The 27,609-nt window shown below is 58.4% G+C and overlaps 2 protein-coding genes across 3 annotated transcripts; both read right to left on the bottom strand.

Annotated features, from left to right (window-relative positions):
* Positions 1-1,498: 1,498 nt before the first annotated feature.
* Positions 1,499-6,978, bottom strand: PIGT (phosphatidylinositol glycan anchor biosynthesis class T). 2 transcript variants are annotated; one of them, XM_075108716.1, is made up of 12 exons: positions 6,780-6,978; positions 6,248-6,425; positions 5,275-5,402; positions 4,665-4,765; positions 4,420-4,506; positions 4,069-4,156; positions 3,890-3,987; positions 3,426-3,591; positions 3,102-3,270; positions 2,404-2,667; positions 2,184-2,267; positions 1,499-2,050 (listed from the first exon to the last, which is right to left on the bottom strand). In XM_075108716.1, the coding sequence occupies exons 1-12, from the start codon at positions 6,943-6,945 to the stop codon at positions 1,798-1,800; spliced, it is 1,782 nt and encodes a 593-aa protein (XP_074964817.1). In that variant the 5' UTR covers positions 6,946-6,978; the 3' UTR covers positions 1,499-1,797. The 2 variants fall into 2 exon arrangements, with proteins under 2 accessions (XP_074964817.1, XP_074964816.1); XM_075108715.1 differs by having other exon boundaries at positions 1,500-2,050; positions 2,404-2,569; positions 3,102-3,302; positions 6,780-6,970.
* Positions 6,979-8,380: 1,402 nt separating this feature from the next.
* Positions 8,381-16,177, bottom strand: DBNDD2 (dysbindin domain containing 2). The gene is made up of 4 exons (XM_075108830.1): positions 15,949-16,177; positions 10,985-11,140; positions 9,760-9,903; positions 8,381-8,973 (listed from the first exon to the last, which is right to left on the bottom strand). The coding sequence occupies exons 1-4, from the start codon at positions 16,160-16,162 to the stop codon at positions 8,765-8,767; spliced, it is 723 nt and encodes a 240-aa protein (XP_074964931.1). The 5' UTR covers positions 16,163-16,177; the 3' UTR covers positions 8,381-8,764.
* Positions 16,178-27,609: the final 11,432 nt, after the last annotated feature.

Genomic DNA, 27,609 nt, shown 5'->3' on the forward strand with positions numbered 1-27,609 from the left:
TTCTTGCACCAGTTTTGGCTGGTTTGGCTTGCAGTGCCAGCTGCATGCATGGGTGCTAGCCTCAGTGCTTGGGGGGCTTTGCCAGATCCCACCTAAAGCCTGCAGCACACAAGTTTCTCCCAGGGAGCTGGGCTGGGGGTACTTCAGGCTTTCTGAGCTTCTCCAGCACATGCTGGTGGTTGCAGTCTGCGGGATTTATCCTAGACCCATCCTGAAACAACTTGACATGTCCCCAAATCCTTTTGCAAACTGCAATGTGGACCCTTGTGCCCGAGAATCCTGGCTGTGTCCCCCCGCCCCGTGCTGCGCAGGAGCTGTACGCTCACTCAGGTGTCGTTTGGGTGTAGTTCTAGTTTTCTGTAAAGAAACTCGGTTTTGCACTTGAAGCCTGGCTGGCGGAGCTGCAGCAGCAGTCCTGTGGCTGGAAGCAACACGAGCTCCCAGCCCTGGGGCATCCTTCTCAGCAAGCAGGAAGACAGAGGGATCGTCCCAAACTCATCTGTTTCTGCAGATCTGGAGGCTGCATGGAGCCATCCAGTGGAGTGGATCTGTAAAGAGCTGCCAAGAGAAAGACATCTCCGGTAGAGAAGGGAAAGGTAATCCCAGGCAGCAGGAACAGACTCTTCTGTGCAGCACAGGAGGCAACAGGGTTTTTATGGTCTTTCTGTTCAAGTGGAAGCTTTTAAATGACTTCTGGCTGTGCTTTGCTTTGATTCTGGGGAATATTTCTTCTAAATATTCCCTCGTGCTTTGTTGAGCTGCTTGTAGGCAGTTGTCTGTTACCATCACAAAAGCCACATTGGAGATGGAAAGAATGTACTCCTGAAAACAGCACCATCGGAGGCCAAGCTCCTCTCTCTCGCTGCTCCGTGTGAACTGCAGCAAGGTGGCACCTTGTATTTTATTAAAATTTCTGAAGAGCGCAGTGGCACCGTTGTCCCTGCATTCCCAGCCCAGGGCTGAGGCTGCCACCCACCAGCAGTGCCCAGCTGGCTGCAGCTCAGCATGAGGGGTCTGCTGAGCCCAGAAGCTTTGGGGCACCATGGATGCAGGGCAGCCATCGGGCAGACATGCAGAAATGGTACCGAGGGGGCAGAGGAGGATCTGGTGCTGCAGCAGAGGGGTGAGCAGGTGGAGGGGTTTCAAAATGCTTCAAATAGAAGCTGGGAGCAAGATAAGCTTTTTCCTGAGAAAGAAAGTAAACCTGTGCCCTGGCTGATGGGACAGACATACACCATGGCCAACAATTAATTTGCAAACTGGCTCAAATGTGAAGTGCAGCAGGAGGGAGCTGTGAGACTTGGCAGTTGCAGCAGGTGAGATGGTAGAGATGAACCCATCTCTTCACTGCAGGCCACACCCCTCCCCCTGACCACATCTGCATCTCCTCCCAGCTGAGTCAGGTAGCGTGCTAGAGACTTCGCACCACACAGAGTCTTACAGGGTCAACTGTACCTGTGGGGCTGAGAAAGTAAAACCAACCAGAAGCAGCACAAATGTACAAAATACCTCAAGTTTACTTCCAGCATCATTCCCAGCACATAAGTTACCTCACTCCCAAACAGAAGTCTTATACCTTTCCCAGTCCTGTAGCAGTGCAGTTCAGTAGTCAATAGTCTTAGAGCCGTTTCCCCACCCTAATGATGGAAGGGATCTCTCAGCTTGTTGGGTGTCAAAGGGAGACCCAAGCAGCAAAATGGAGCAGGTTGCTTCCAGCAAAGACAAGAGGCAGTGGCGCTCTGCTCCCTGGGTCTCCCCACAGAGCCCCGCAGCCAGCGCCAGCTGCCTTGGTTTCTCTCAGAGCGGGGGCACCCCCCTGAATTTGCGGATGACGTTGGCCAGCCGCTTGGCCAGCCCACCCCGGCTCGGCTCTTCCACATGAAACGTTCTGGTCAGCAGGTTGTAGAAGGAGCCGTAGCACACTGCCACCACAGTGCAGGTCAGGCAGATGACGTTATAGGGCATGCTGAAGTCTGGCGTCGGCAAGTTCACCAGCAGCGGCTCTGTGTACAGGCGCACAAAATAGCTGGAGCCATCAAGGGAAGGAAACCTGGAGAGCAGAAGCAGGAAAGGGAGCATCAGCCCACAGGACCGCTGCTTCGTGCTCACCAGCTGGGATGACAGCGGCTGGCAGCCCGCAGGCGCTGCGGTATGGCCCCGCTCCCCAGCACAGGCACACTCACAGAGAGGTGAAGAGAGGGCTCTGCTCCACATCCATGTCCTTCATTGCAATGACACTGGGCACCAGGGCACTAAGCACAGATGAACTAAGGAGAGAAAGGACATGCTAGCGTCAGTCCTGCCAGCAAAAAGACACCAAGACTTCTTCCCATTCCAAGAGACCCCAGCAGCAAGTCCTACACAAGGCCCAGAAGGGGACAAGGAGCTGAGGTGTGTCATTACCTGACGTAAAAGCCATGATTAGGGTCAGGTGGGTACTCTGTCCACTTCAGTAAGGCCCTCTCAAACTGGATTGTGATCTTGGTGACAGAGTTGGCTGGCAGCTGGATCAGCATTTCCAAGAGGTGAGGCCGTCTCCGGTCCTGGGCTGGCTGGTAGTGGATATAACCTAGCCAGAGAGATGCATCAGTGGCACCAGGGGAACCTTGTGCAATCTCACATTGCCTGGACATCTCCCATGGGGTGGGTGCTCCTGCCTCCGCTGTCCTGGGAGAGGTTTTCTGGGCAAGTAAAGATGCTCAGGTAGCAAAAAGCAGGCGTTAAAGCTAAATCTGGCTGGCCTTTAGAGCCGATGACCCCTGAAAGTTGGGTGTTCGTAAGGAAAGGTACAAATGCAAAATAAGACCCAGTCATCAGTTTTAAATGGAGCCCCCTTTACTACAAAATTCAATTCACTTTGGTTTGGACCCTTGTTGGATTATGAAACACTGTCCATGTGCCTCTCGTAAAACAGACTTAATAAAGTCTCATCTACTGTGAGTGTGAAACTGAAGGCTAGGAAAACATCATAAGATGTTTTGATTCCCAGTCCAGTTTCCCAGTGACCACTGGGGCCTGAGAGAGGGACTAAACCATCTCTGGAATAAGCCACTTGTGCCAAGGGAACCAGGTAGCATGTGTTCCTGGGAGGGTTTACTTACTTGGCTTGTTTTCCTTCCCCTTCGTGATGATAGTCAGAGTGTGCACATAGAGCCGCAGATACCACGGCACAGTCTCCAGCAGGATCACAGGGAAGGCCCGATATGGGTGTGTGTTGTAGATGAGAGTGCTGATCTCTCCAGTCTGCAGCCCATATCCACTCACGTAGCGCTGCGCATGGAGTACAGGTGTTGGCAGTTCCGCTGCGAAAGAGAAAACGACACAGGAGTGGGTGGGGATTGATACAGGAATGGGGGGTGATGCCAGGTGATTTTTAGGCCTGGAGCCCTGATCAGCGGTGCAGGAGTGAAGTTGTGGTCACTCACAGCTGTCTTGGGGCCGCTTCCACTTCAGCTGCACATTGAGGCTGCGAGATGTATTGAAGAGCGAGGGGCTCAGCAGGTCATAGACAGCATAGGTTCTCCTGTCTCCCTGGACAATTGCCTCATGTACAGATGCTGGAGGGGGGGTCACTTCCAGTAACTCCTTTTCCTGAGAAAGCAAACGGACCATGAAAGGAGAAGTGCCCCTTGAAGTAACTGGCAGCACTGGGCAAAGCCCCTCCGGCTGGCCCTGAGCTCTCCCACCCAACGGCCAGCTTGGTGCTCTAATAAAACCACTGTGATCATCCCTGCAGCCCTGCTCAGAGGAAGGAAATCACCTCCCTTCATTACCCCAGAGGGCTCCTGGGGGGCCCAGCCATGCACAGGATGGAGGCGAGGATGTTTCCAAACCCACAAAGTGGCTAAACTGAGGGAGCAGGGGGTGTTCTCTGGTCCGTGAGCATTACCTTGTTCTTAGGGGAGATGTCAACGTACACTTTGCTCTGCGATGCCAGAGGACATGCGTCAGTAAGTGTGCGAGAGAACATCTTAAAGAGTGACCAGTCTGTGGAAAGCAAAGTCAGTGTCAGGTGAAATGAAGTGCTGCGGGCACTCGAGGACCACAGCGCGCTGCGGCTGAGCTTACCTTTCTTTCCTTGGCCACTGGAAAAGGTGTCAAAGACCACAGTAAGGGTCTGCCTGAGCTCCCAGGACACAGCCAGGCAGGAGGCATCCTGGACAAGAAAGAGACAGGTGGCTCTGATCACACTTTCTGGCGGGGCAGGACACCAGGACAGAGCTGGAACTCTATCAGGACTGCAAGAATCCCATCAGGATGTGGGTGAGACCAGAGAAGCAGAATGACAGCTGTGTTAGACACAGTGAACCCACCGCAGGGGACCTGGGCAAACCAGTCTGTCACCTTGCAGTGCCACAGGGTGGCTTCTGATTTTCTCTTGGGGGTGTTAAAGGAAGGAGCCCCAAGCCTCCTGCTTACCCTGCAGATGGGGCGGATGTGCACTGCCTGTGAGTGATAGCTGCTGTGGAACAAGCGCTCAGCCTTCAGCAGCACAGCAAGCCCAGCCTGCAGGGAGAAAACAGAAACTCAGCCTCAGGTCTGTTCTCTGGTCCCACTGAGAGAAAGGCCCTGCTGAGACCTCCCAGTGCATGCTCCCAGACTGCTGTGGGGAACCCAGCAGCCCACTGGGAGAGGCCCAGCGAAGCAGCAGGACTTGCCATTACCTTTGAGCCACATGGAAGCAGCTTCTTCCAAGGTGTGAGGTTCTCTGTGCAGACGACCTCCCGGGGCAGGACGGCATAGCGCAGGAGATTGTGATCTGTCCCTGGGCAGGGAGGTGGAGGTTCAACAGGCTGGTACTGCTACAGGCATGAGAGCAGAAGCAGACCTGTTCCACCCCGCAGTGCACCCCACAGCCCACCACCCTCTCAACATGACCAAGATGCCATGAGCTCAATCAGGAATAGATCCCACTTTGTTCAGAGTGATTTGGAAAGAATAGGTGAGGGTATATCCTAGCAGAGTTTTTTTTTCATGAGTGCCTTAAATCCTCTAGTCCTCACTGTTTCATAAAATACTTTTCAGAGACAGATGAGGGCCTGAGAGCATCTGCCACGTACTGCGTGTGGGCTTCCTCTGTTCAAATCCAAGCCTCATTCATAGGGAGAGGAAATGCTTCCAGGAGGAGGTTAACAGACCCCGTTGTACACACCCAGACTCACAGTCGTTGCAGGACCTGCGCCCAGACTCCCTGCAGTGGCACGGGGCAGAACTAAAGCTAGAGGCAAGAGTGAAGAGGGCAGAGCCAGGAAGCCAAGTGCAGGCCGGGCTCACCATTGGCTAAGCCCAGGGGTTTGAAGGACGCCGTTGGAGTGACCGTGTTGGTTGAGTCGATGAAGTTGAGAGAAGCACAGAATATTCCCGAGAGGATGTTACTCAGTTCTTTCCAGGCTTTGTCAACACTGTGTGAGAACAGATACCAAAGATTACTCAGAAACTCGAATCCTCGGAACCAGAAGCATCAAGTCAGTAATATTCAATAAATACATGGGGATGACCACGCTGGCTTTCAGCAGAAACAAGGAGCATGCAGGCAGAGGATGCTGGTCATGTACTCTCCAAGCTCTCTTGGTATTTTATCCCAGCACATGAGATCTGGGGGCAGGGGCAGCCCCTGGACTGGCAGGGCTTCACACAGCCTGGGACCTGGCAGTGGGTGCAGCTGGTAAGTGAGGAGAGAGGCTGGGGGAGCAGGGAGCACGCAGGAGGTGATGTGCAGTGTAGGGGGAAGGGGCTATGAGACTTCAAGCAACAGCTCGGTGCAGCTCTGAAGGCTGGCCCCACCAGCAGACCCAAAATGTGCCAATTGTAAGGAGGAGAGAGCTCTGTGAGTACACACAGAGCTGCTGTGGCTCAAACAGCAGCTGTGTGCTAAGGGAGATGGTGACAGGTATTGGACAAGAGTCAAAGGAAGTGAGTCATGGATGACAGATAAGATATAACCCCGTCGTATTAGCGCAGCAAGGGGTTTGTCATCACAGAGCCCATAAGGGAATTACTTGTTCCTTTAATGAACAAGGATTTGCCCTCAGCACCACATCCTGCCCTGTGCACTGAGCGGGGCTACATTCTGCTTTTTCTTAGAGCAGCTTCTGGGGTTGCAGGCTTTTTTATTCCAGTGGACATTTTCCAAACCAGGAGGCCCCAGCACACGCCATGGCTGCCTCATGTGAGAAGAGTGACAGTTCCCAGGGGCAGTGGCTGTAGAGGGGACCTGGAGGGACAAACCCACAGCCGGGATACCTACTCGGTGACGGTGGGCTGGAACCAGACCCAGAGCTCAGCACCAGCAGGTGCCTGGAGGGGCAGCTGCCCCCAGGCCTGGGTGCGCCAGAAGCCCTGAGTGAGGGCGAGGTGGAGCTCCCGCACGCCCAGCGCCGCCACCAGCTGCCCCAGCGCCTTCGGGAAGAGCCTGTAGTGAGAGACTGTGGGCGGCATTAGCACCTGCCCCACCCTGCCCGCCTGCTCCCCCATGACATCACACCAGGGCCTGGCCAAATATGGCATCATCCCCTGGTGCTACTCCCTGCTCGCGTCATCATGCGCAACCCACTTGTATCACCGCACTAAGCCCCCCTGTGCTGATGTCAGTGCAGCCCATGGAGCCTCACCCCCACCCGGTTCCTGCTCACCTTCCCCCCCGCCCCTGACGTCACTCGCCCCCAGTGATGTCATCACCCCAACGCGGTAACGTCATCATCACGTCGCGTCGTCACCCTGCAGAATAGCTCCACCCCCTGCGCCGCGCCCCAGCCAATAACGGCCCGGCCCCACCCTACCCGCGCCCCGCTGCAGGTCGGCGTCCCATCGCGTGCGGAACTGGAAGGTGGCGGCCACGTCGCCGGCGGGCAGCGGGGTCAGCAGCAGCTCCTCCCGCAGCGCGTCCCGCCCCGCCCCAACCGTCCCCGCCGCCGCCAGCAGCAGCGCCGCCGCCGCCGCCAGCATCCCGCCTCCCCACGGCCCACTTCCGCTTCCGGCCCCGCCGGTCAATGGCGCCCGCTTCCGGCGTTGCCATGGAGACGCGGCGCCGCAGCCCCGCCCCGCCGGGCCTCCCTCCCTCCCTCCCTCCCTCCCTCCCGTACCGGGCCCGCGGCCGGCCGGGGAGCCCGGGAGCTGCTGCGGGGAGCAGGCCTGGAGCCTGTCCCGGTGGTCGTGGGGGGGAAGCGCCTGCCCGGCCGCGGCCGGCCGGAGGGGAGCACCCGGAGCGGCCGCCCCCGCCCGGGAGCGAGGCCGTCTGTCTTGTGGGGAGCTCCGCGAGCGCTCCCTGCCCCGGCTTCTCACACTGGGGGAAGCTCTTGTGCGGCCGAGCTTGGGCGGCTCACTGCAAGGCTTCACCGTGCACGAGGGCTGTGCCTGTCCCCGGGGTGCCTTCCACTTCTCAGCTCTTCCCACTGCTGTCTGCTCTCCCTCACTCCTTGATGTCTGCTTTCCGGAGCGCAGCGTCTATCTCTGAGCACAGAACCATCTGGAAGCACCCTGCTTCCACCGGCTGCCAGCCCTGGCCAGCCTGGGGCCACCCCAAGAGGAAGCAAAGCGCAGCCCCAGCAAGGCAGCACTGGGGTGGGAGTCCGACAGAGCCCACAACGCCACCCGCTCTGGCCGGCCGATCCCAGATAACTGGGGCACTACAGCTGGTCTCACGAAGGGTTGGCTGACGCAGAATGGAGCACAGTAAGGTCTGAAGACCCCCTGGGAATCAGCCGGGATGTGGAGTGTTCCCTGGCTCCTGTCACTTATCTCCCAGGCTCCATTCCTCGTGGGGATGACTGTGGCTGTGCAGACACAGCCCAAGCAGGGACAATGGCCCACAGCCACTGACAGAGGCAGCAGAGCTCTGGCCAGCTTTGTGCCTGACTCCTCTTGACGTCTCCTGCAGGCAGCAAGTGTAGCAGGCTGCAAAGTAGCTTCATTTTGATGGCTCTTCCTTCATGTTTCTAAAGCAGCCTTCAGCCAGGGTTGCTGCCACCATGCTGTGCCAGGGGAGCAGCAGCTGCTGGTGCGGCGTGCACTGACGTTCTCCCCCCTGTGCACTCATGGTGGGTAGTTACCGGTCACCGGCAGCCCTCTTTAGGTCTGCTGTGATGAGCTGTGTCCACACTGCAGCTGCTGGCTCGCCCTCTTGGAGGCAGCACCAGAGCTGCTCGGTATGGTGACTTACTCCACAAACAGCCGCCCTTCTCCGCCAAGGTCTGTGCCGTCTGCTCCTGCCCTGGGCGCAGGAACCGTCCCTGTGCTGGAGTTGGGCAGTGCAACAGGAGGCCTCATCTGATCCTGTGTGGCACCCATAGCATACTGGTTCTACGCCGCTCTCCCTCCTGCAACCCCCACCTAACCCTCATCCCCAGTGCTGTTTTCTCTCAATAACACACACACCCACTGCTTGTTTAGATCGGAGTGTTATTTCTCTGTATGCCATCACTAACTGCTTGTCTGGGCAGGACCCTTGTCAGTAGGACGGGGAGCTGGGATCCCAAGGGATGGCTTTCTGGGAATGGTGGGGCCGTGGGATGTCAAGCATTGACAGGGGAGTGAAGCGGGGAGTGTTAGCAGCAAAGCCTGAAGAGTTAATTTTGGGAGCCTACAATACCCCTTTCCTTCTCCCTTGGCTGCCAGGAGAACCTGCGGATGGAGAGGAGGGGAAAACCTTCTCTCCCCTTCTGCAGGGCAGCAGTCCAGGATGGGGTTTACTGTGTGCCAGCAGCTTTACTTCCTCTGGGCTGGCAGGTCCGTACAGAGGAGGCTGGGAGCAGGGCAAAGCTGGCTGCTAGCTTCTTGCCTCCTGCTCTTTGGGACTGTCCTCCTGCAGGTCCTCCTCGTCTGACTGCACCACGGGGGTCTCGGCCCCCTCCTCGCTGGTGTCCAGGCTGTTCAGATCCGTGGAGACAGAGGATGTGGAGGAAATGCGTGACTTGCTTTCGGCTGCATTGGGCACTTGCAGGGTGATTTCCTCTGAGCGCTGTCTGGCATCTGCCCCTGGAGGAGAGAAAGAAAAGAGCTTCTGGAGGCTTCTTCCTCCCTGAGCTTCATGGATAGCCTCCCCCAACACTTATTCTTTGGCAGGCTGTGCTTCCCCAGCCGTTCCCAACTGCTCCCCATGTGGCTGTCATGGCTGTTCCCCACCTCACACCCCTGGCTTGGCTCTGGGCAATGCTGCACATTCCTTCCCCATTTTGGCAGTGGAGGCTCTTCTGCCTCGTGTGAAGCACGGCTTGGAGCCATGCTGCATGAGGCCATCAGCTGCAGCAGACAAGGAGGTGTTCGTCTTGGCCTCAGTGAATCGCTGCAGCATGCGTGCGTGGGGAGGAAGGTGCTGGCACCCTGGGCTTCCCCTACGGGACCCAGGCCCAGCTCCATGGGGTCTGGCTGGGAGGGGTAGGGGTCCTGCAGTCTTCCCACTTGGCACAGCGAGCTCTGCAGTGCAGTAGGGACCTGGAAAATTGTGACAAGACACTGGCTGCTCCAGAGCGGCTTCAGGACAAGAGATTGTGCTCCATAGCACAATATCCACAATAGCACTGGAAAGTGCCCGGGCTCTCCTGTCTTCTGCAGTGTGTATATACACCTGTACCTCTTGGCTGTGGAGGTGGGCACTGGCATGATCCCTCCAACCTCACAGACCCCAGCACCAAGTGTCTGTCTTTGCATGGGTGTTTGTGGATCTCCACACAGGGTGGCCAGGGCTGAGGAACAAGGCAGCGCGGGCACTGCGGGCAGGAAGGGCTCCCAGCCTGGCCCGCAAAAGGCTTGGACTGCACGTACCTGGCAGGGGCCCAGCAACGCTGCTCTCCTCTGTCCCACAGCCCAGAAACACGTCCACAGTGTCCTGGTCTGACAGGTCCATCATGTCCATCTGCTCCAGCATGTCCACATTCACCTCCATGGAGGAAATGCTGCCTAAAGGGGCTGCAGAGACAGAGGCCAGCGGAAAGGTGAGTGCTAGTGCTATCCCTAAAAGCGGGCTCATTCGCCTGGTGCGCAAAACGCCAAACTACACACAGAGCGGAGGTATTTTATTCATTTCATATTTGTGCAAAGATGGGTGTGAGGTGGTAACTCTGCAAAGCTAGCACACCACACCAAGAAACTACAAGGCATTTATACAGTTAAATGTGTCAATAGCAGCTAATATTCACACCCCCCAGCTAATAATTGGTTAGTTTCTTTCTAATTTCAACTTAAAGGTACAGCTCCCTTTAAATTTACCACACATGCTCAGAGAGTAAGGGGCTTATTTGAGTGGGGGCTGGTTCTGGCCTATGGGAGTGATTTTTAGTATTATAATGAGGACAGTTCAACTAAAGGACACTTAGTTTTAGTCCTTATCAACATCCCAATTAGTTGTTCTCTTTGTCTGTACACTTTATCACCCAGTTCTCAGCATCTTCCGAGGAGGGATGTTCCCCTCTATCAGTCTCTCAGCTCTCTTCAAGGATATAGTCCTAAAACAAATGCTTCCCTATCTCTCAGCTCCCTTCTCTGGCCGCCACATTCTGTTTTGCCAGGCTCACATGGGTCATCGTTATTACTTCGAAGACAATTCTATTTTCCTTGGGATATCACTAGTGCCAGGCAATGGGCACCTGTGCAGGCAGGATCCCAAGGAAAGGGTCAGCCTTGCTGTGGGGAACTGAATTGCTTTTGCTGGTAGGAGTGCCCCAGGAAAATCATGTTTCCTTAAAACATCCCTCTGGAAGCCCCTGCTGCCTCACTGCAGTCCTTGTTCCTGCTCCAAACTGCTCTCTGGAGGAGCCTGCCTGAAGCCCATGACTATGCAGGGCGCCAGCCTGGGTACCCATGTGCAGTGACTTCAGTTAAGTGGTGTGAGTAATCCACAGCACACCCGCACGCAGCGTGTGTGGTCCTGTCTCGGCGCAGGACACGTGTGCCCCCAGCTGCCTTTAGATTGGGGATGTCCCACTGATCTCTAATGCCGTGTCTTTCCCTGAAACACCTCCAGCCCCGTACCGGTGCCTGCAGCACTTACGTCTCCGATGCTCGATCTGCAGGTGAGACATAGGAAAGAAGAAATCCACGTCATGCTGGAAAACCTCCTCAAAGAACTTCTGCCGGTCCCGTAGTTTCAGCTGCTGCTGCTGCATCTGCTCTGCATCCAGGCTCCGCTGCGCCTGCTCCATGTCGGCTGGGGAGAAAGGTGAGGAGGGTCGGACCAGGCAGGGCTGTCCAAGCCCTAATGCCTGTCCCAGCTCACAAGATACAGCCGTGTTTTACCAGCGCACATTGATTTAGTCATTGTGAATAGATGTAAGACGCCGGAACAGCAGCGTCACCAGCACTTGCTGTGCGGGAGCCTCAGATCTTGCTTCCAAGACACAGGGCAGGCAGGAGCTGGGAGCTCATACGCTATGTTCACGGCTGCTGAAGTGAATTATTGAGGGGGGAAAGAGTGTTATGAGATCAGCCGTGGTTTGCTCATGTTCAAGTTTCAGTTTCCTTGCCACAAGACAGAGGGTTGTTTGTGAACACTAACAAGCAGGGGAAACTCCCAGGGACATGAACTGGCGTTAGTGCTCCAGGCTTTCTGGGCTGAGGGATGCATAAAGAATAAAAGGCATCAGCATCCCTGTCACCCCTGCACACGCGCACCCCACCGGCACTGTCGCTATAAATACAGCCGCACCCACGCTCGCGGGCTCCCCCGCTCACATCCCCCGCTTGCACAGCCAGCTTGGCTTCTGCCTGCACAAACATTTTCATTCCTGTAATTCCTCTCGCAGTTCAACGTGGGTGCCTATGTCCCCTGCTCACACCGGAGGCAGTAATGGGAGCCCTCAGGCTGTTGCTGAAGGAGCTTGTTCCTGCACCCCTGGGTCTGGTACCTCCCTTTCTGGTTGGGTACCCGCAATGGCAAGGACCCAAATGGCATAGAGTGGCCATGGCTGGTGGCCCCGGCTTGTTCCCAGGCTGGTATTTGACCTCAGCCATTCCAGATTTCCTCTCTGCTACTCTTGACCCAGCCAGCACAAGGAAAATGTGATTACTGGAGCAGGCAGTGCAGTAACCAAGGAAACCAAACAAACATCCTCTGCTCTGCCTGAGCACAGCCCAAACCCTCCGCTCCTCCGGGCTGGGGAGGAGGGAACAGAGCAAGCAGCATCCCCACCCTGTCTGGCAGGAGCGGGGGCGAGGACAGCAAGGGGGCTGGCTGTCAGCTATATATAGCAGCATAAGACCCAAAAGGCTTGAGGTGGTGGGCCTGGTGAGATGTCCTGGAGATCAGTGTCACATCTTCTCTTCTTGAGCCCTTCCAGGGCTCCTCTGCACCTTCTTTCTGGGGCATCGTTCAGCTAAAACCCATTGTCTGCAGGTGCCTGCTCAGGGAGGCCAAGTTCTCCCTGCAGCAAAGTGCAAGCATGCAGTGTGACTCAGGACCAGTCACCACACGCTTTCTGAAAGAGGCTCTGGTCCTCTTCCAGCTGCTCAGCGCCTTCGTGCGATGCCCAGGGCAGCGATCCTGGCTGCCTGAAGGGTCCTTTGCTCTCGGAATGTCTGACCTAAGCACTGGATGCTTGCTCTGGTGCAGAGGCTCGGCGTGCTGTGCACTGCCCGGGCTAACAGCTGCAGTGGCCGATGCACTGTGTCAGTGAAGTTTTCCTCACAAGCCTGACCAGTGGCTGCAGCCCAACGCTGCTGGGGTAAGGCAAAAACCTCCTGCCTCCCCTGTCCTACCTGCAAAAAACAGTGGAGCCAGGGACAAGGAGGGGGGTGATGGGACACTGATTATGAAGCTGGCTCCCTTCAGCAACTGGAGCCAGCTCTGTCCTGTCTGTCCCAGGCAGAGCTCTGCCCTCCCAGCCCAGCTGTGCCAAATCCATGGCAAACTGCCGCGCTTCACAACACTGAGGAGAGCCCGTCAGGCTCCAGCCGTAGGGAAGCTGGGCTCGGCGCAGAGGCTGTGCTGGATCCCAGATTCAGGGCGACAGACCAGCTCTGTGTGGCATCTTGCCAAAGGGACACCAGTGTGGAGCTAAGGAGGAAGGTCTCTAAACCCTCCGGCAGTGCAGACACAAACCAAAATGCTAGCGGGTGCTGCCCCGAGTGCCGTGAGCGTGGCTGATCCGTGCCATTAATGTTCTCACTGCCCCAGCATGTGACTGATACTTGGGGTAAGGGTGCTCGGGGAGAGTCAGGATGGGTGCTGGTGGCAGCATTCCTGTGGGCGCCGGGATTTCTGTTGTGGAAGAAATTAGCAGGACCTGTTTATGAACTTGTTTTCAAGCTCTTGCCAGGAAGTCAGGCACGAGCACTGAGATCCCATTATGTACGGAACGCCGGCAGCGGGAGACAGCAGCTGGGCTGTGCTCGGCCCTGCTTGACCCGTGACCACGGTGAGAGTCGGGGACGGAGCCTTCCCCCCTCCTGGGGCTCTTCCGGGCCCGGGGAGAGCAAATAGCCCTGCTAGTGTGGCCGCTCCTCAGCAACCCTCACTGGGGAAATAAAGGAGATCAGCGTTCCCTGCCGCGGCCCTTCCCCATGTGACGGCCGGTCATACTCCCCGGCTGTCAGTCGTGGGGATTGTCTCATCCGGCTGGCATGTTCCCACCGCGGGACACGTTCGCACACACAATGCAGCCCCTGTGTACCCCCTGTGCACCGTGGGGGATCTGTCGGTACCTGCTGGTGGCCTGGCTTTTATTACTATTGTCATGGTTATTTCTATAGCCCGCTCAGCCAAGGGGCTGGAGGCTTATCTGCATTCAGAGCCAGGCTCTTCCCCGCTGGCTGAACTGCCCAGTGCCACTGCGACGGCACCGAGCACCCCGCTGCCTTCAAATCCTTCCGGCTCTCATGGCTTATTAGCCAGTGCAGCTCGGAGAGGAACCAGGGCCAAATGCTGGTGTGAAACGCTGGTGTGGAGGTTGGGTGGGCAGGGCAGGATTCCCCCTAGAAAGTGCAGGCAGGGATTTCCTTCTTGCCTGCTCCCAGGCAGCTGCCCACAGGGTGGGCTGTGGGCGAGGATGCTGGCCCAGCTGGTCCCTCTGCCCTGGCAGGTGCTGCAGAGGAGCCAGCCCTCGCCTGGTCAGGGCTCACAGCCACTGCTGTGATGGGGAAAGGTGTGGGAGGCCTGGCTGCAAAGCAAACAACCGCGAGCTCTCCCATCCACAGCCTTGCTGAAGTGGGCTGGGAGGGGAGCAGTTTCTGGGATGCAGTTAGCATGGGGTGAGGGCCAGACGGGGCTTGAGGGTGCTGGGAGCACCAGCTAAGGGTGCTCTCCTGCCAGGGTCTGGGCTGGGAGTGGAGCACGTTTCAATTGTCTGGCTGCATTTCTGCTGGGAGGGGATGCATTTTTTCATTCCTTCGTGGCCCATGGGATCCTGGTACAGCCTCCCTCTGTGCCAGTGAATAGGAGGGGTGTGTCTGGGGTGGGAGAAGGCTTGTTAATGGACGTGCAAGGCCAAGATAGGATGGGGATGGCTTTTTCTTGAGGCTGTGGCTCTGCAGTACCTTGAAGAGATTTCAAGGGATTTAAAGAAGGTCCTGAAAAATAATCTGGGCTGTGAAAAGGGACAGGGTGATGGGGAGGTGAGCAGAGTTTAAGCAAGGGGTCACTCCAAGCATGGGCCAGTTCCTCGGTGAATGAAAGAGCTGTGGCAGACTGGCCCAGGCAGCTTTTGCCCTTCTCCCTGCGCTTTCCCAGAGCCCAATGCCGTGACCCTGCTCCTCCAGAGGCCTGGGGCACCCCACCACTGCCTAGCTTGCTGAACTGCACCATGCGCTCCCGGTCCCTGCGTGCAGTGCTGCAAGGAGAGCGAGTAGGGGGAAGATGCAGCTCCTCTGCTGCCACAGCATCTTCCAGGAAGCCCTGCAGAGATCACAAGCCTTTGCCTATCACCCTGCCCCAGCAAAACTGCTGCGGGACAAGGGTGAATCCCAAGGGCTTCCAGCTTCTTTAGCCTTGGGAGAAGCAGCTAGTGTGGAGAGCTGGGAATGCCCCAGAAATCATGCAGGGTCAGGGTGTGCGGAGATGGGGTGCCTGGACATGCCAGCCGCCTGAGCATGAATTCCCTGCACGGTCTTTTCTCGATCGGCATGTCTGACCTTGTGTTGCAGCACAGCAAAAAATAACCATAGCCCCGGTGAGAGGAAACACACCAGGCAAGTGCGAGGGAGGCAGTGGTTTTGGCAGAGCCGCCTGCTGGGAAAAGCCAGGGGCGGGGGGAACTAGAGCGTGAGGCCATGGCACCTTGTAACCCCTGCCTGCGCTGTGGTCTCATGGCCTGTACTCCTCCCAGCGATCTCCAAATCCCCTGCGTCTCAGCACTAAAAATATCCGTGCCACTCAGAGCTCCTTCTCCGGCAGAGGCTGTGTCACAAGACCCTGCTATTTACGGGGCCCTGCTTCCATTCGTGCAGAAAGAAGCGTGAGGACAAGAAAGCCAGGAGGGCAGCGCAGTGCCCGAGGCACTGACCCGAGGCAGGGTGTCCCCCTGCAAGCCCCCTGTCACCCCGGCTGCTGTTCACCCTGCCTCGCTCGCTGATGTCTGCTCCTTTCAGCCTCCTCTTCCCCTAAACCCCGCGCGTGCGGGGGGATCCGCTCCCCCCGGCGCTCCGAGGGGTACCGATGCCACTCTGCAACAAGCCCGTGGCCCAACAGGTCCCCGAGCTCAGCCGCTTCCCAGGCAGGGTCCCCTCCAGCCCGGTCTCCCCGAGCATCCCCATCCCAGGCACGGAGCTCCCCCGGCAGCCCCTGCCCAAAGCAGCCCGGGGAGCGGTGCCGGTGCAGCAGGTTGGTGCAGCGGGGGCTCGGGGGACTCCGGGGGCCGAAGGGGGGGCACGGCTACTTCACAAGGGGCACCGGGCGAGCGTTGCGGGGCTGGGGGACTGCGAGGCGCTGGGGGACTGCGAGGGGCTGCGGGCAGCCCGAGCCCTGCCCGCCCGGTGGGTTCCCCGCTCCCCTCCCGCCAAGCACAGCCCGCGGCCGGCACTTACCGGGCAGCCGCCGGTTGCGGCTCTGAGCCCCGGGACCCGACATGCGGCGGTTGCGGTTGCTGCGACCGGTTCGGGATGGGGCCGGGGCGGCCGGGCTCAGCGTGGGGCGGCCGCCCCCCCCTTCGCCGCCGGCCGCCGCTCGCCCATGCCGAGCGCTGCGGGGCGGTGCTCGGCGCTGCGCGGGGCGGTGCCAGCGCGCCCAGCACCGCGGCATCGCGGCGGCGTCTCTCGCCGGCCGGCCCGCCGGGGGCCTGGCCCGCCCCTGCCCCGCTGCTGCTAGGGGTGGTCGGGACACGGTGCGGGGGCTCACGCGTTGCGGCAGTCCTGCGGTGGGGGTCTCCGTGCGGGGTCCCCGGCCCCCATGGAGAGCTGGGTCCCCATGCATGGGTCCCGGTCCCCACGGAGGGTCTCTGCGTTCCCGGGACCCACAGAGAGAGCCCACTGCGGGGTACCTGGTCCCAAGGAGGGTCCCTGCAGAGGGGGCGTGTGTGTCCCCCCATCCATGGCCACCCCAGGCAGAGCTCGGCGCCCCACAGGGCCTGGCTGCAGCTGCTCTGCTCCGGCAGGAGCTCTGCCACGCGTGGCAGGGGGTGGGCAGGGCTGGAGGCAGGGGTCTCTGCAGGGCACGGAGAGCAGTTACCATTCATGCTTGCTTTTTGTTTTTGGTTTTTTTTTTTTCTTCTCTAAATGCCTGGCTCATGCAATCCCATGGGAGAGATGACAGCTCATGGGCCGTGGGCTCCCTCCCAGCTCACCCCTGGCCTTCGAAGACCCTCATCCCCCAGCAGATCCCATTCTGGGGTGTTTTCTCCCACGTTCGGCCCGGCACATCAGGACCGCTTCTTGGCAGAGAAGCAGACTTGGCTGCTCGCCTCCTTCCTGTATCTCAGCAGGGTGAGTCAGTGCCTCGCTGTGCCCAGCGCCAGCTCTGCCCGCAGCCTGGTCACCACCGAGCCAGGAGGGGGGAGCATCCACTCTGCCCTTTTCTCCGGCTGAAAGGGAGTTTCCTGTGTCTGTGTGTCCCGCCTGCCCCGTTCTCACTGTGTTTGTCTCACTGTCTGGATGAGTAAAGATAACTGGGTATTGTTTGTGTCCCAGGTCTGTTTTGGCTACTGTTGCTTTGCTCTTCCCCCTTGGCTCAAGGGAGCTCCTGCTGCCAAAAACCGGCTTTGTGCTGGAGACCGGGTGCCTGCACCCCGTGCAGTTGCCCATAGCTGCTGGCTTCAGCTCACACACATGGCAGTGGTTCTGAGGGATAAGCTTTGCCCACAAGAATGTTTATCCTTATCCAAAAAGCACCCTCAGTCCTGCCTGATGGTTTCCACCTGAGCGTAGGATGCCAGTGCTGTGGCTTGGCCCTGGAGGGCTGGGGGGGCCAGGCTGGTGTAGCAGGAGGTGGGGCTCATGGTCTCTGAGGACCTGCAGGAGCAAATCTCTGCCGAGTACCTGCCAGCTCTGGGTTGCTTACAGCTCCGTGTGGTCTGGCATGGCCTCTGAGCAGCATCAGCAGTTCGCCACTGTCCCTGCTGACCCCCTGCCCTGCTCTGCCAGTGGGCAGGCGAGGAGGCAGGGCCAGGGAATTAGCTCAGGTCTTTGCTATGTGACATGTCTGTGTCAATTGGCACCCGTTAGGACAGCAAGGCATGGAGACTGTTTCTGTGCACGTGAGTCCCCTGGAGCACCCCGAGTTCCCTAGGGCTCACTGGAGCCCGAGTCCCTGGCTGTGGGGCTGGTGCATGTGGGTGCTGCCTGCACAGAGTGACACGCACCCAGGCTCCCCGCTGCTGTGGCCCCTCCATCCTGTCTTGTTGGGAGGGGGTTGGAAAAGCAGTGATATCATCAGCACGGAGCCTGACTCATCCCGGCTCTTCAGCACAAGCCGTGCTTCTCAGCGGGGCACCCATTTTATTCCAATTAAACCAATGCAGGCAAGCCAGCTCCACATAATGATTTTTTTTTGCTCGTGGCCAAGCATGGCTGCCCCAGCCAAAAGATGAGAGGGGACAGAGGTGACACTGAAGTCAGTGGAGAGTTTCCACGTCTGGTAGGGAGCCCTAAGAATAAGCCTTGCCAGGTACCTGCAAGGTCTGCCTTGGCTGCTGCAGCATCCCCCACCTCCCTTGCGCCTCCAGCGCAGGCTGACGGCACCGTCTTGTGTCAACAGCCCTTGCCCTAGCCACAAATGCCCAGATCCTTGGGAGGTGGCTCCTGGAGATCCGGGTCACAAGCTGAGGTAAGAATGATGCCTCTTCTTTCCACGACACAGAGCTCCGCTCCTGCCAAAAGTCCCCAGGGGAGCCAGCATCAAAGTGCACCCGTCATCAGGAGAAAATGTAATGTGACTTGTTCCTCCTGCCCTTCCTGCTCAGGTTTCTCCCATCTATTAGAAGTTTGGGAGGTGAGTCAGGAAGCTGCGGGCTGTGGATGGAGCTGGGGAGGAGTCAGCTGCTAAGGGAAAGGTAAACCAGTGCCAGGCAGGTGAATCACTTGCTGGTGAAAATAGATCTTATTCTCTAGGAGGCACGCGTGGACGGGGCTGGGAGTGAGCTGCAGCTTGACTCGGATCAGTAAATTGTAGAGTCAAGGAAAAAACAAGGCAATGCTGCTTTCCCAGTAAATGAGGTGATACATTGCAAGGGAGCAGCCTTTGCCAGCAAAGCTCCAGCGTCCGGCGGCTCCCTTAAAAGGGGCGAGTTTAGCCTGGGACAGTGGGGAGACAGAAAAAGCCATAAACACCCTCAAAGGAATGTGGCTGCTGAGAAATGAGCATCTCCACAGGGCCAGGGAGGCGAGGCGGGGGGAGCCAGGCTGTGCCGAGGTGCTGCCTGGCTGGGGTTCACAGCACCGCTCCATGCCAGGAGCCAGCTGGCTCCTTGGCTGTGTCCCTCCCCCAAGGGACGGGAGCCTGGTCCCAGCACTAGCAGTCCCTGCACACTGCTGATGGAGGCTCATGCCAACCCCCAGGAGTGTTGTGTCCCCATGTTCTTGGGCTCCACACCATGCAGGCATCCCCAATGGCCAGCTGCTGGCATGGGAGCTGGTAGAGCTGGGAGGTTGTGTGTGGGCAGCAGCACACCCAGCCCCAGCCCCAGGCGAAGAAGGGGTGTTCCTGGAGCACCTCAGCAGACACCTGGTCAGAGTGAGGAGAGGTCCTGCATCAGGCTGGGGTGGGGGCAGCCCCCCAGCCGGCCACTCTTGCCTCCCTGCCGTGCAGTTAGGGCAGGCTGGCTCCTTCCTAGCTGTGAGGGCAGCCATGCTCAGCCACAGTGTGTTTGCCCCTGGTAAACCCATGAGCCCCACTGGACCCTGCAGTGCCTTTTTATCCTCCCGCATCAAGAGAGATGACCAAGGCTGTGCAGCACATCAGTGGCAGAGCTGGGGTTCTCCTGCTCTGGCCCTCCCTGGCCACTGGCCCCGTCTACTGAAGGGACTGGGTCAGCCTGGCCTTGAGAAATGGCACTGATCTGGCTATCAGGAGGCCAGGATCTGCTCAGGGCTGGCCTGTCCTGCTCTGCAAGAATGGAGTTGCTTTGGGTAACAAGAGCTGTGGGAATGCAAAGGACAGTTGCTTGTGTTGGTGACTGCCATGTACCTTGTGTGTTTGGGCAGGGGGGTCCCAGTTCCCACGGCCTTCCCTTTTCTCTGTAGGATGGTACCTTACACACCTGCCTGTCCTGGTCCCTGAGGTAGACCTGCAGGCAGGCGAAGCCAGCACACAGGCTCCTCCAGATGCCCTGCAAGAGACAGGGGTGGAGGTGCAGCTCCGCACTTGCCATGCACCCTAGGAAATCCTCTGCCTGCAGCTCCTCCACCCTCTTCTGCTGTTCCCCAGGCAGTGCAGTCAGGTACGCCCTCTGGAAGTGGGTCAGCACGAAGGCTGTGCTCATCGTGGGCAGCAGCAGGGACCAGAGCCCACCGGCATGGCGACCACAGGACCGAGCGGCTGGGAATAGACCAACGCATAGGATGGTCCCATGGGAGACAGCATGAAGGAGGCAGAAAGGTGGGTAGGGGCGGGTGTGGGCATCGTGGGGATGTCCCTTGTGTCAGCAGATGGCTTCTCCTTGCCCTTCCCATGCAGGGAAGCAGCCCCAGGCTGCAGAGGGGCAGCACTGGCTGAAAGCAGAGGTGAGGGACTGGTGGCCTCCAAGGGGCTGGGGGCAGGATGGCTGGCTGCCCAGCAGGGCATGGGTGGCGTGGGGGAGGCAGCCCCAGCATCCTGCAGGTTGGCACCCTCCCTGCCCAGCTCGTTTGTGCCTGCTGCCGCGCTGGGGGCAGGCAGTCCGTAATACACCTGCACCTGTGTAATACAGGCTGCGGGCAGCGGTGCAGCCAGGGGAATGGCCCTGTTCAGCTCTGTCACCCCCCCAGGCTCAGCCCCTGCCAGTGCAATAGGGCTGGCTGGAGACTGGTGCCCTGGCAGGGCCACCACTGTCCCCAGCCCTCTGGCCTGCCTGCCTGCATGCTGCCTGCTGAGCGATGTTGAGGCCATGGCATGCAGGCAGCTCCTGGCTCTGTGATAGTTTTGGGGGGTGCCCTCGGGGTCAGAGGTGCTCCAGCCCCTTCCACAGGCAGCCATGGTGCCTGGAGGCTGCCCGCAGCCCAGTGCTGCCCTGTCGGCAGTGCCCGCCTGGTTGTGAGCATCCCTGGATCTCACCCGTGGCTGCTGGATGCCTGCAGAAGCCACTGGTTTCACCCAGCTGGGCGAGAGCCAGGCAGCCCTGGGCAGCACCTGGGCATCTGCCTGATGCCCACCAGGCAGGCAGGGCTGGCAGAGAGCGTCTGGCAGGGCAGTGCCAGAGCCCGGCTGCCTGGGGCTGCCCTCAGCCGAGGCGGCTTTCCTCTCCATCAGCTCCCGCTTCTTCAGGGGCAGGCTGAGCAGGCTGAGACGTCCTGTGCAGGGTCCGCTCTCGCTGCAGTCAGGCAGCCCCATGTCCTGGGGCATTGTGGGGGCTGTGGACAGGTCCCAGCAATGCTGCTTCATCCATCCAGCCCTGAGAGCAGCAGCATCTAGGAAAGCACCGAGCAGAGGATTACAGGGGATGGGGAACACTGGGTGGTCAGTGGCTGCGATGCTGGCAGAGATTCCAGGCCGGCAGCATCGCTCCCTGTGCCAGGGGAGCATTACACACTATGGCACTGGGGGGAAGTGCCCTCAGGCCTGGCTGGTCCCTGCAGCCCTTGGGGGTCGCACATGCTGAGGGGATGCGGTGGCACCTTGGGGCCAGGCTGGTCCCTTTCCATGGGTTAAGGGGAGCAGGGCCAGGCTGGGCTGGCTCCCATCCGCATCTCACTGTGACAGCTTGGGGCCACTGTAAGGAATGTGAGGAGGGATAACTGAGGGGTAAGGGAGACCCCTCCTAGGGGTTGGGGCTGATGTTCCCCATGGCCAGGTCAGGCAGGAGCACCAGGAGGCAGACCGGACATAGGGACAAAGGGTTGAACCCCATGTACAGGGGTATGGGGAGGGGGGGTCACAAAGTGGAGAGAGGGTGCCCTGGCTGCTCCCCACAGTCATAGGAGGGGGGCGAAAGGGTGGTGGCGCAGGGAGGTCCAGGGGTTTGCCGAGTGCTGTTACCCATCTAGCTTTCTGAGCTTCAGCTGCAGTTCCCACCAACCCCACGGGTTTCACCTCTGGTCTCTTTGCAGTGAGCTCCCAGCCCCAGCTGTCCTACAGATGCTCCCCATGCCGGGGAAATCCCACTGGCTCTTTTGACTGCCACAGGGGCTATAAATGCAGTGAGGGTTAGTGCTGGAGCGCTGCCACACAGGATGCTTTTTTTCTGCCATAATCATGCTTTTTTCCTGCCATCAGCTTTAAAACTCAGGTGGCTTTAACACCTGAGGCAGTATGAGCCAGCCCTGAGCAGGGCTGTGCCATGGCCCTGCTCTGCAGCACCATCCTGGCTGTGCAGAATCAGCCCTTGAATGGGGTCTGCAACCTCCCTGCTTGTTTGTAGGGGTCTCTGAAGAGAGAGATCCCTTCCCCGCAGGATGGGAGCTTTGCATCCCCGGCCCTGGCAAAGCCTGGAGCAGGGACGGCCATCCTGTGCACTCAAATCGGTGCAAAGCCACGAGCCCAAGCCTGCTGCAGAGGTGGTGGCATTGCTTCTCCCTCTCGCTCACCCCTGGCATGGTCCTGCCAAGCTCTGGGCTTTCCCCAAATGCACCTTCTTCCCTCCTGCAGGACAGACACCGCATTGCCTCCCAACATGAGCAAGGAGCTGAGACATGCTCCCTATACCTGCCCCACACCCAGGGCCCCTTCCCACCTGGGCAAGGGGATGGTGCAGCCCTTACCTCCTAGCCAGGCTGAGCCGGAGGGTGCAGGACTCAGCCCGTCTCCTGCACCGCACTGCAGGCACTGAGCAGCAGTGGAGAAGGTCACCCCATGGGACAGTGTGGGAGGCTGTTCGCAAATGCGATCCTGCTCTCCTCACCGCCTTTCGAAGCAGCTGCAGGAAAGGAAGGGGGAGCCCACCCAGGTATGCACTGCAGCCCCGTGCCCTGGGAAACCGAGCCTGTGGCATGGGAAGAGGGTCTGGGGCCAGAGGTGGCTGGGGACACAGGGGCCGTTGGGCTGCAACCCTCGCCAAGGTGACCCTGCCGGTGCTGCCATGTGGGGATCTGGTGGAACAGAGGGTGGCCTTGGGAGATTGCCCATGGAGCCAGTGCCACGCAAGCTCTGGGCATCCCAGTGTGGCCTCAGCCCCATGGCTGTCCTGGCAGCCCAGGGTCCCAGGACCCCCCTGGGCCCGGCTCACCCACAGCAGAGGTGGGAGGAGGAACAGAGGTGAAACCACCTCCTCCAGCCCTTGACATTTAAAGCACATGCTCTGCCTTTGTTTTGTGGTTAAACACTGCTGGGTGAAAACACCTTCCCCAGCTTGGCAAAGTGCTGCTCACAGTCATCTCAGTACCACGAGCAGGGGATGGTGGCGGGCAAGCACACTGAGACAGTGACGTGGGACAGGCTGCCAGACCTGGGGAAAGTGTGGCTGGCAGTGAGCACCCGGGTGATGTCCTACAGCCTCAGCTCGAAGGTGTCAAGAGATTCGCAGCACAGTGCTGAGGACAAGACAGAGCTGTGAGAGCTGCCCAGGACCAGAAGCACCATGGAGGAGGAGAGGAGGTGCTGACCCACCAGGCAAGGTAGGGACAACTGCTTGCTTCTGCCGTGCTGCTTCTTGCCACCCTGTTAGCCCTGCAGTGGTGCCAGCTTGGTTTTCCTTCTCTCCAAGAGCATCAGGAAGGTGCTGCCATCAGGACCATCCTTTGTTTCACCAGGGACAAAGCACCTTTGTTCCTCCCGGTGGTGGGAGCAGGGTGGCTGGCTCCCAGGGCCAGTTCCCCACGGACACAGCCAGCTGCTGGCTCCCCCCTGCCCTTGCCTCTGCAGTGAGTGCACTCACTGGCCCTTCCTCCCACCACCCCGAGAGCCATCGGACCTGGTGTGAGTCACCATGGCCACATCCCAGGGTGAGAGGTGGCTGGGTGAGCTGGGGCAGGTGTTGGGAGGGAAGGACCTTTCAGTAGGAAAATGCCAGTGGGGGTAGAGGGGTGCTGCTGTGTGGAGCATGTGCACACACACACGAACATAGGGATGTCTGAGTTCAACCACCCTGAGCTTTTTTAGCTCACACTTAAACCAGGGTGTCCTAACCACCTGCTGATGGCAGCACTCCTTGTCCTTTCCTCGGCAGCAGTGCACATTGGGCACAGGTCCTTGCGTGGGATCACCCCATAACGTGACCAGCTGGAGCACATAGCAGTGCAGCCATGTCCTACCACCATCTGCATCCAGAGGTCAGACAGGGATGAATTCCAGCCCGCATGGCTGTACCTGAACTGAAGGACATCAGCAGTGCTTGGCTCAGCTTGCTGGCTGCTCATGGGACAATGAAAGAGCAAAGGTCCTTGCCCCTGCAGAGCTGGCCCTACACCCTGGCCCTTCTGCAGCTTGGACCTGCGCTGTGCATCTGTGTTGCTGTCAACATGGGGTGGCGGGGAGCAGAGCCAGGTAATAGCCCTACCTGAGGGGATGCAACGCTAGACATGATGGGCACCGGTGCAAGTGAGCTCATCGGAGACATCAAGATTGGAGGCAGCCTGGGCCACAGTGATCTTGCATTGGTGGAGTTCACACTCCTGAGGGATATGGGAAAAACAAAGAGTATAGTCAGGACCCTAAATTTTAGGAAAGCAGAATTCCAGCTCTTCAGGGAGTTACTCAGCAAGACCCCGTGGGAAACGGTCCTGAGGGACAAGGGAACAGAAGAGAGCTGGCAGATCTTTATGGGCATGGTCCATACAGCGCAAGAGCTCTCAGTTCCCAGGTATACGAAATCAGGCAAGGAAGGGAAGAGACTAGCACGACTGAGTCAAAACCTGCTGGTGAAACTAAATGGCAAGAGGGAACTGCACAGGCAGTGGAAGCAGGGACAGGTATCCAGGGAAGAGTATAAAGACGCTGCCTGGTTGTGTAGGGATGGGGTCAGGAGGGCAAAGGCGCAGCTGAGGCTGAGTTTGGGAAGGGATGCAAATAACAAGAAAGGCTTCTACAGGTATGTCAACCAGAAAAGGAAAGTCAAAGAAAGTGTACCCCCCGATGAACAAGAACAGTGGCCTAGTATCAACAGACGAGGAGAAGGCTGAGGTACTCAACAATTTTATTGTGTCAGTTTTCACTGGTCCCTGTAATCTTGAGGGACTGAAGACCTCCCTTCCCCAGGGGACGCTGTCTGTCAGAGGGTCAAGGGCCAAGCCTGCACCACAGCAGGGTACAGAGTTCCTGTCAGAGAGGGGATTGCTCCCCTTTTGGTGAGCCCTGGGACAGGCTGCAGCTCTGGGCCACACCAAACGGCACATCTAGAGCTCCAGGCAGCAGAGGGCAACGGAGGGCTCTGGGAAGCACAAAAACAGAAATGGGGGTGCCTTGGGAGGCACAGAAAGGCTGTTTGGCAGCCCCCCGCTTGCCCCGAAAGGCCCATGCTGGTCTCTAGGGGACATGGAAAGGCAAATGCCTCGAGGAGACAAGAGGATTTCTCTGGGAAAGATGAAAAGCTGAAGGCCGGTCTCTTGGCAGGACACTGAAAATCCCACTGAGGGTCCTGGGTGGGAACCCAAAGGCCTTTCAGGAGGTCTTGACGGGGTGAGAGAATAAATGCACAGAAAAAGGCACTGCCTTCAACAGCACCTACATACAGGACTCACATAAGGCATGAGTAGAGCTTTACAGAGCTGGAGCAGTCCCTCCAATAGCCCAGCCGCAAAGCTTTCTAAACAAGGCAAAAAACCGTTGGCTACCCTTCTTTTCCCTACTTAAGATTCCCTGAATAGCTGGGTCTTAGCCTCACCGAGGATGTAGGAAGGGGGAAGACGGGGGAAAGCAGTGCAGGGAAAATGCCCACACATGGTATGGCCTATGGCGTAGGCCATAAACGTAGGCACAAGCAAGTCCTCGGGAGCAAACTTTATTGTCTGCCTGGGGGAGCTGCCCGGGGACTCTGTGGCCCTGGAGCCGCACGCCTCCTCAGGACACCCTCCACAAGGCTCCCAGCTACCGCCCTCTTTAATGACACGGGCTGCATGGGCTCCTCCAGCAAAAGCTTTAAACACACGGGTCTGCGCCGTGCTCCTGCCGGGTTAGGAGGCTTCAGACCCGCTGGAGGCGTGGGCTGCCTTGCAAACTGCGGGCCTGTGGAGGGGAGGGTGCCTGCGGTGTTCCCCGGCCTGAGTATATGCAGAGTTTCCCACACGGGCACTGAAGACCTTGCTGTGCCTCCAGAGGTGTCATCCCAGGACTTCTGAAAGCCTTCTGTTGGCCGGCAAGCGTCTTGCTCAGCGCCTGGGAGGGGAGGTGGGAGAAGAGTACATGAGCTCTCCTCTTTGCATTGCCCTGCGTCCTCTGAAGGTGTGACTATTGCAGGGAGGCTGAGAGGTGGCAAGACCTTCCTGGGTTGAAGCTTCTCTGTTTTTTGCTTGGACTTCCTTTCTTCCTCTAACTTGTTCTTCATGGTTTCTGCAACTTCAAGGGCAATGGTTTTGGCATACCCGATCAATTCTACATCCAGCTGCTGAACTCTCGAGATGGCTTTCTGAATGCTCTGCGTGGCAATCTCACGACTCACTCGTGAGACGTCAGCAGCGTTTTGCAGTGGTTGCAACTTGGGCAACTTTGCTCTCTTGCTTGCTTCTGGGATCGGCCGTTCCAATGCTCTGGGTGATCCTTATCCTTCTGTCACGCTCTGAAGCTTCAGGATCTCAGAAAACTGAAAGCAAAAGTCCTGTTCAAACTGAGAAGCTACGAAGGATGACAAGGTGGAGCTAACACTTTCAACAGCCTCTTTGGTCGCTTTGTCAATAGAAGACTGCAAAGATGCTCTGTCGGAAGCTGCTGGTTCCACCTCCCTCCATCCCTCTTCTCCAGATTTGCCCGCTTGGAAGGCTCTTCTGGCAACAAGCTCTGACAGCTTCTGCCTGGCTGCCGGCCCTGGCTCAGCTGCATCAGACGTGCTGGATACCAAATGCTCCCCAAAGCTCTCCAACATGGTTGCCACAATCTCTCAAGCCACGCGTCCAATTTCATCCTGGCGATCCAGGGAAGTGTCCAAAGGCTCTGCCCGTCTAGCACTGGCAAACAACCTTCTGCTGACCTCATGGGGAGCCCTCCTTAGGGTGTGGATGGACTGATCCAGTGCCTTCACCCGCTCCAGCACTTCCTGGAGCATGGTCTCGGCCATCTCTTTAACCTCCCAGTCTTCTGGCAGCATAGCTCGCAGCAGCACAGGCTGTATGCTGGTAGGCACTTCTCCAGCACACTTTGGAGACTAAAATGATGAGCAGTTGATGAGTGAAGGCGTTCCTTCACCTCAGTTTGCTTCCCTCTTCCTCCTCACAAGCCCCCGGCCCGCACAAGTCCCTAGCAGTCAAGCTTAAAAAACTGGTTTCTCTGTAGGCCATCTGGCACGTGGAGGTCTCTGGTCTCCCACGGCCAGGAGCCAAGTGTTGTGGGCACTTCTCAGAATCAAGCAGGTGCCATTTTGCTTAGAGCAAAGGGCGCTGTAACCCCCCTCCCTGGACCTCAGCATGGTGAGCCAGGTGCTGCGGACCCTGAACTAGATGCGAAACCAGCACCATGGACCATGCGGCCATTTAGTGCAGCTCACAGGCTTGTGCTAAATGTGTGAGTCCGTCTGCAGACGTGGCCACTGGGAGTGCCCAGGCACGCTTTTGTGTCAGAACGGGCTAGTGCCTCGTGTCCGAGAGACACAGGAAGGAAAGTGCCCGCTTCTTGGTCTCTGACAGCCACCCTCAAACGAGGGCACATTGCGCTCCAGCCGGAGGCCGACCTCCTCAGCGACAAGCACGGCTCGCTAGCCCCCAGCGGCTGTGCTACCACACAGCAGAGGCGGCCTCCAGCATCTGCCCGGCTCCTACTCACTGGCCTCCCTTTGAGAGCGGACTTTTCGGAGGTGCTCCGGGTGCCTGGCTGTCTCCTCTTTTCCAGCTGCTGCTGCTGTTGGCGCTCAGCCTGCTGGAGGAAGCGTTGCTCTTTTTCAAGAGCCTCCAGTCTCTCATTTCACTTCTCAATCACAGTGAGATGCCTGTCAAGAGAAAGGCAGCTGAAAAGGAGCTACTCTGTCTGTCTTGCCCAGGCCA

Source organism: Phalacrocorax aristotelis, chromosome 13 (assembly GCF_949628215.1).
Source record: "Phalacrocorax aristotelis chromosome 13, bGulAri2.1, whole genome shotgun sequence".
NCBI classification, from domain to species: Eukaryota; Metazoa; Chordata; class Aves; order Suliformes; family Phalacrocoracidae; genus Phalacrocorax; species Phalacrocorax aristotelis.